This window comes from Podarcis gaigeae (genome assembly GCF_964106915.1).
Source record: "Podarcis gaigeae genome assembly, chromosome: 6".
Lineage (NCBI taxonomy): Eukaryota > Metazoa > Chordata > Lepidosauria > Squamata > Lacertidae > Podarcis > Podarcis gaigeae.
This window is the reverse complement of record NC_139682.1, coordinates 3610773-3618530: the sequence shown is the minus strand read 5'-3', so window position 1 is coordinate 3618530 and position 7758 is coordinate 3610773. Positions and strand designations below refer to the sequence as shown.

The following is a 7758-nucleotide window of genomic DNA, read 5'->3' as shown; positions in this document are numbered from 1 at the left end:
TTGGAGCCCAGTTTAAATAAAATTAACTATAGTTTAAATAACTATAGATGGTGCCTGTAACAGTCGGCGATCGGGGGAGGGGCGGGGGTGCAGGACGATCTTTAATAAAATAAAAAACCCGGTTAATTTTCCTCTCTTGGGAAACATCTTAACATCTGCATTAAGGATGGCGAAGGAACGCCTTCTGGGAGAAAGTTTGCAAATCTTTAAATATATATATTTACATGATATTGAGTGTGTTTAATGGGTGGCGGTGATGGGGGGGGACGACTTTAATACCCCATTTGTTTCCGTGTATGGAGGAGGAGGGAGGGGGAGGAGGCAGCGAGGAGGCGAAAGTGTCAAATCTGTCGTTAAAAACTATTTATTTTTCAAGTGCCTGTCACATTCCTTTCATCCTCCTCTTTTTCCGGATAAAATGCCCCCGAGCTCCTTACACCTGCAGCTCTCCCCAATCTCTCTTTAAAAAAAGAAGAAGAAGAAGAGGGGGCGGGAACTCCTCGCTTCCCATGATGTTTGGCTTTGGAAAAAAGAGGAAAAAATTCACCCCAAACTCCCTTTTCAATTCCGTCCCATAGAAGAAAAGTTGCTGCGGGAGCCACGCCCCCTTCCCTCCCTCCGCTCCTGCGATTGGCTCCTTCGCACGGCGCTCGGCCCCGCCCACTCCTCGCCGGCCCCTTTAAGTAGCTGGTCCTGCTCGACGGCGCGGCACTTGCAGCGCTCCGTCCGTCTCGCTGCGCTCCTGGATTTCCCATTTTTTCTCGCTTTTCCTCCGCCGCCTCGACCCTTCGCGCAGCCATGAAGGTGGCCACCGCCGCAGCGCCCGCCGTGTCGCCCGGCCCCAGCTGCGCCCTGAAAGGCGTGCGCCTGGGCTCCGGGGGCGCGGGCGAGCCGGTGTCGCGGTGCCTGTCGGAGCAGAGCGTCTCCTTGTCCCGGGCCGGCAGCCCGCCGCCCCCTCGGGGCTTGCCCCTGTGCCCGGAGCAGGCAGCCGCCGCCGCCTCGCTGCTCATGGACATGAAGGGCTGCTACTCGCGCCTGGCCGGGCTGGTGCCCACCCTGCCCCGCCACCGACGGGTCTCCAAGGTGGAAATCCTCCAGCATGTCATCGATTACATCTGGGACCTCCAGCTGGAGCTGCAGCACCCGCTGGGCGCAGGGCCGACCCCGCAGAGGGCCACGGACGAGCCGGCCGGAGCCGTGCCCGAGGTGAGCCCCGGCCGCTGACCCACCGCGCCGCCGTCTCTCCCTGGGCTGCTGGGGGGGGGGGGTTACCACGGGAGGGGCAGCGAGAGGAGGGTTTCAAGGTGTCCCTCGCCTGCCCACGGAGCCTCCGGCTAGGGTGGCGTTTCCAGCCTTGCACCCCCACCTCGATTATTTGACTTCCTTTTCCATACGGACACCACCTTCCTCTGGTCTCCGTGGTTTGGGTGCCACTATCATGCGCTTTTGGGGCTGCTGCTTCTTCTGCTTCTTCTGGGGGTGTTTTTACCCCACCCCAAATCCTGACCTGGAGTTGCCCTTCCGCACCATGGACTCTAAACGACCTGGCACCCTTGGGTGCCGCTGCTCCCTTTGGAATTTTTACTTTCCGGACGTACATTCTTGGGGAGGGGATTCCCACGCCACCTCTCTGTGTGCGCTTTCGTTTTTCAACCTGGAGGTGATGCCCTCTGCCTGCTGTTCCTAGTCGCCCCCACCCCATTTTCTCCTATTGTAGATATTGCCCTTCTTTGCGGGGGGGAGGGGGTGTTTGTTAATTTTCCCCATCCCATATCCTTCCAGTTTGTTTCCTGACCCTGTATTCCTTTTCTCTGATGCCTCTTTTGACCCCCCCAATTCTTCTGATTCTCACCCCCTTTTCTGTCCCCTTTTGGGGGAGATGGGGCATACACCCCCCCTCCAGCCTTTATTGTGGCTTCTCCTTGCTGCTGTCAACATTCAGCCCTTGGCTATTGTATTAAAGCACTGTATTCAAATCAAGACTGCATGGATTCTCTCCCTTTGCAGAAAATACTTTTTGCCCTCACCCATTCTCCGGTCCTCTCCCACATATTGTGCCCTTTTGGGGGGGGGGGTTCAGGGCAGCCCCATGGATATTTCCCATCATCCCTGACCTGTGGCCGCAAGGGCTGATGGGAGATGGAGTCCCAGTCTCCCCTTAGCTACAGGAAGATGACAGTTGCTCACTAGGGAAACTGGAATGGCAACGGCTCTCGCTTGCAGTCCGGTGGACTTTGCTCCTGCCATTGATGTTGTTTGTTTGTGTGTAAGTGTGTTCTGGGTTAGGCTTGATGGAATCTGGTAGCACTGAACCCGGTCACCCTTACTTTTCAGAAGCTTCACAAGCTTCTGGGTTTCACAGCAGTCTTCAGCAGAGTGCTGGCTTCATCCCTAGGCAGAAAATAGGGACTGACTTTGCTGTTGAGGGTCTCAAAACAGCCTTCTAATGGATGTACGAATTGCAGCTCTATTGGTTTTTATCTCCACGCTGATCCATCTTATCTTGTGTCTCTTTCCAGGCTGCTTGTGTGAATGCTGACGACCGGATCCTGTGCCGCTGAGGGCCAGTCTGGGCCTGCGGAACGTCCGTGGAAGAAATGGCTTTCCTGTTGCTCCTCCAATGGCAGGGGAAGGAATTCTCTCCTCTCCCAACGGACTAGGTTCCAGTGGACTTGGGCAGAGAGACTGCAAAGGACATTTTTACCGGAGGTGAAGGAGAGTTGAGATCAACAGCCTCTGCCCCACTTTCCCCATGTCGAAAGGGTGCCTCGTGGGTGTCTCTTAGCGAGAAAGAGGAACCAGCGCCAGTGAACTCAAACTGCACCCTCTATGGAAGGGGTTTAATGCTTAAGACGGGCAGTGCTTGTTCTTTGTTTAAGAAAAGAGAAAAGCAGCGTGTTGTAACTCTCTCCAAAATACTTCTCAGATTTCTGAGAAATCATTCTTGTATTGTATATTACAATGATAATGTTTTCCCCCTGAGAATATTGTTCTACAATAGTTTGAGGTTTTTGTTATTAAAACAAATGCATATTGCGACAAATGGTCCTTTGGGGTCGTGTGGCTTTTATTGGATGGAAAGGGGATTTGGGGGTATAAATTAGGTCAGTTGTTATCCGGGAAAGAGGTGTTTGGAAGACCACACAAATCACCGCCCTCTCTGCAGAAAGGAAAAACCAGGAGCCAACGTCCCCCTCAAATTCTGAATCCTTCTCACACATTCTTGGTCATTCTTAACAGCCCTGCATGGTGGTGGTGGTTTAGTCATTTAGTCGTGTCCGACTCTTCGTGACCCCCTGGACCAGGTGACCCCCTGGACCAGAGCACGCCAAGCACCCCTGTCCTCCACTGCCTCCCACAGTTTGGCCAGACTCATGTTTGTAGTTTCGAGAACACTGTCCCACCACCTTGTCCTCTGTCGTCCCCTTCTCCTTGTGCCCTCCATCTTTCCCAACATCTGGGTCTTTTCCAAGGGAGTCTTCTCTTCTCATGAGGGCGCCAAAGTATCGGAGCCTCAGCTTCAGGATCTGTCCTTCCAGTGAGCACTCAGGGCTGATTTCCTTCAGAATGGAGAGGTTTGATCTTCTTGCAGTCCATGGGACTCTCAAGAGTCTCCTCCAACAAAATTCAAAAGCATCCGTTCTTTGGCGATCAGCCTTTATGGTCCAGCTCTCACTTCCATACATCACTACTGGGAAAACAATAGCTTTGATTATATGGACCCTGCATGGTAGGGCCAACATTATTATCTGGCTCACAGGGGGAGACAGGTCTACTTTCAGATCTCCTGGGAAAGTTACTAGAAACGTGCAGTCTGTAGCTTATGCAGCAACCTTTCCCAAGCGAGTCTCCTCCAGATGCTGTAGTTGACATAGAATCATAAAATTATGGAGTTGGTAGTCCAAGCATGTCGAAAGTCTGTTTCGGGGTCCTAATCTGGCCCCCGTGGCAGTATATGTCCTGGGGTAAAATTGTAAAAAAAAGCTCAATAACTTCAATCCTAAAAAAAGCTTTGGTCGGCCCTCACACATGTTCACTTCATCAAATCTGGCCCTCTTTAAAAAGTTTGGGCACCCCTGATCTACAACATCATACCCTCCAGTCCACTTCCCATAGTCCCTGGCCATTGGGCTTGCTTGCTGAGGCTGATGGGAGTCCCAACAGTAGAACCCTAGAACTGGAAGGGTCCCTGAGGGTCATCTAGTCCAACCCCGTGCAATGCAGGAATTTTGTTGCCCAACTTGGGGTTTGAACCCACAACCTTGAGAATAAGAGTCTCGTGATCTACGACTGAGTTATTCCAGGGATGTGTGTGGTGGGCGCCACAATTGCCAACTCAGCATTGCAGGGGGTTGGGCTAGATGACCTTTGGGGTGTCCCAGCTCCACAGTTTGATGATCCTATGACCCTGTTTTGGAGTACAGCACAGCTCCAATCTGCCTGAAGCAGTGGAAGCCTGATGGCAACAGCTTCTCTCCACAACTGGGGGCTGAGCGCTCTTCACTGTGGAGATGGGAGATGATTATTGGAGGAGTAGTTCCTACTTGCACAGCCTGAACTTGTGGGGGCCTGAATATCTGATGATTTCTTCCTCTTCTGACTGTGTGTGGGCGATCGGGGATCTATTGGTCTCCTTCCAGCCCTTCTCTGGAAATGCGTTATCAGTTTTGCAGGATACTTTACCTGCAAAAAAAAAGCAGTGTGTGTCAGAAATGAGCAAGGATGCGAAAGCCTGCAAGCTTGTGCACGACCCCTGCAACATTGTACGGGGGATTGGACTAGCCCAGCTTTCCCCAACCTGGTGCCCTCCACTTCTTTTGGGCTACAACCCCAGATTAGCTCCAGTCAGCACAAGGTTGGGGAAGTCTGGGCTGGATTGAGGAACACTTAAATCTCTCTCTCTCTCTCTCTCTCTCTCTCTCTCTCTCTCTCTCTCTCTCTGTGTGTGTGTGTGTGTGTGTGTACACAGAGCAAGATAATAATAATAAAAAATACACTTCTTTTTTCCCAAGGAGCTTAAGCTGAAATGATGATCTGGCCACTTCTTGTAGCCCCATAAGCAACCTTTGGTCAGGCTTCTAGGTGACCTCTGAAAGAATCTTCCCACCAGGTTTGGTGGCTTCCTTTTTATTCCCATTTCACAGACGGGAGAACTGAGGCCAAAGGAATAGCCCTGTACAATAGAAGCCATGCAGCTTCTGCATGGCTTTTACGGAAACAGGATGGGAGAGCGTTTTGCCTGGGCGGGTGAGTAATGCCACTGCTGTGGGCGGGGATGAAGCGCAGCTTTGCCAGTTTTTTCTGTGACAGAAGAGAGAATGAGGCTGGCCTGACATAGCTAGCGAGTGACTCCCTAGTGCCTGGAGCAATTGCACGGAGCACAGCTGGAAGAATGAAAAGCTGCATCACACATAAATTGAACTTGAGGCTGGGTGCCGGAATGCGGTAGGAGTGCCCTTGACCGTGTGCAGAGTGCACAACATTTGAGTAATAGCTGGGAGCAGTACTGCTAAGCCAAGAGAGGTTTCTGCTCTTGAAATTTCCCTCTTTATAGAAATCCCCATCTAATTTGGCCCTTTTGCAGACTCTGAGATCGATTACAGCCACAATTGGCTTCTTGGACTTAAAAGAGGAGGTACGCAAAAGTCCTCCCAAAACCCATGCTGCTCCAGGTCAGCCAACACTTTTCCAATTGATAAAGGTAAAGGGACCCCTGACCATTAGGTCCAGTCGTGGCCGACTCTGGGGTTGTGGCGCTCATCTCGCTTTACTGGCCGAGGGAGCCGGCATACAGCTTCCGGGTCATGTGGCCAGCATGACTAAGCCGCTTCTGGCGAACCAGAGCAGCGCACGGAAACACCGTTTACCTTCCTGCCAGAGCGGTATCTATTTATCTACTTGCACTTTGATGTGCTTTTGAACTTCTAGGTTGGCAGGAGCAGGGACCGAGCAACGGGAGCTCACCCCGTCGCGGGGATTCGAACCGCCGACCTTCTGATTGGCAAGTCCTAGGCTCTGTGGTTTAACCCACAGTGCCACCTGTGTCCCTTTCCAATAGATCCCTGCATGTAAAAAAACAGAACAGTGAAAGTTGCCTACTTCTCCATAATGGGTGCTAGTTTATTGTATGCGGTAAGATATCTTCTGCAGGAATTCCATGTGATTCCTGCTTGCGCATTAACTACCTGATCTTACCTGTATGCAAGCTAGGGCTGCTTTTTGGCACTGGATTCCTGCTCAAAAATTGCCACAACCTGTCCCAGGCCCAGCTCAGAGGACTGGCCGAATGTATGTGCCACGAGATGGGCATCTTGGAGCCTTTGAGATGATGTCGGGCTCCTCTCAGCCCAGCCAGCATGGCCAAATCCTGTGCATGATGGGAGCTGCAATCCATCCCAAACTCCTCCATCCTGAACCCCTAAGGCTTCTCCCAAAGCTTCATGGGGATTGTAGTCTGTGTTAGAAGTTGCCACCCTGAATCCTTCGCAGCGAGAGGGAAGCTGTGGGCTGGGCAAGCGGCTGTTGGTCTTGATGGATCCAACTTCCCAAGGAGATTGCAAGCAGAACCTCCTCTTGGCTTCCTGCCCTCACATCTGCCAGGCGGTATCTGCAGCTGTTTGGCCCATGGCAGATTTGTGACTAAGCTGCACTGGCAATTCTGTTTGGGAACAGAGCTAAGTCATCAATAACTTTGGAAAAGGAAGGACTGATGTTGCATCCCTCACCACGCCCAGAACCTAAGGAGAACCCAACTGATGCATCCGGCCGGTATCTCCTCAAGTCTAGCATCCTGTTCTCACAGGGCCAACCAGATTCCCCAGTGAGAAAGCTTCAAACAGGACCTCAGGACAAGATCCCTCTGTCAGTGTTTAAAAAAGAAAATGTTCTGACCTCCTTTTACTCCTTTGCCTAGTCCTCAGAATTTAGCTGGCACAAAAGAGTCTTTGAGAAAGAGTATTCTTGCAGATTATTGCTGCTTTTATTCTTAAAAAGTCTTCTCCAACCATGACCGACAGCTTTTACACACACGAAACGCTTTCTACCATCCAACCAACCTACCACCAAACGCAACCATTGACCACTGTATATTGTTGTTGTTGTTTAGTCATTTAGTCATGTCTGACTCTTCGTGACCCCCTGGACCAGAGCACGCCAGGCACTCCTGTCTTCCACTGCCTCCCGCAGTTTGGTCAAACTCATGCTGCTAGCTTCGAGAACACTGTCCAACCATCTCGTCCTCTGTCGTCCCCTTGTCCTTGTGCCCTCCATCTTTCCCAACATCAGGGTCTTTTCCAGGGAGTCTTCTCTTCTCATGAGGTGGCCAAAGTCTTGGAGCCTCAGCTTCAGGATTTGTCCTTCCAGTGAGCACTCAGGGCTGATTTCCTTAAGGATGGAGAGGTTTGATCTTCTTGCAGTCCATGGGACTCTCAAGAGTCTCCTCCAGCACCAGAATTCAAAAGCATCCATTCTTCAGTCATCAGCCTTCTTTATGGTCCAGCTCTCACTTCCATACATCACTACTGGGAAAACCATGGCTTTAACGATACGTACCTTGGTTGGCAAGGGGATGTCTCTGCTTTTTAAGATGCTGTCTAGGTTTGTCATTGCTTTTCTCCCAACCTCAGACCTTAGTTGGCACAAAAGAGTCTTTGAGAAAGAGTATTCTTGCAGAGTATTCTTAAAACGTCTTCTTCTCCAACCACGACCGACAGCTTTTACACACACCAAACGCAACCAGCTTTCTACCATCCAACCAAC

The 7758-nt window shown here is 51.3% G+C and overlaps 1 protein-coding gene across 1 annotated transcript; it reads left to right on the top strand.

Moving 5' to 3' along the window:
- The first annotated feature begins 713 nt into the window (after positions 1-713).
- Positions 714-3048, top strand: ID1 (inhibitor of DNA binding 1). The gene is made up of 2 exons (XM_083745893.1): positions 714-1206; positions 2520-3048. Exons 1-2 carry the CDS (start codon positions 799-801, stop codon positions 2559-2561), a joined length of 450 nt encoding a protein of 149 aa, XP_083602019.1. The 5' UTR covers positions 714-798; the 3' UTR covers positions 2562-3048.
- The last annotated feature ends 4710 nt before the right edge of the window (positions 3049-7758 follow it).

Coding starts and splice junctions, on each gene's coding strand:
- ID1 (XM_083745893.1), top strand. CDS start 799: ATGAAGGTGGCCACCGCCGCAGCGCCCGCCGTGTCGCCCGGCCCCAGC. Junction 1,207..2,519: donor CGGCCGGAGCCGTGCCCGAG/GTGAGCCCCGGC, acceptor GTCTCTTTCCAG/GCTGCTTGTGTGAATGCTGA.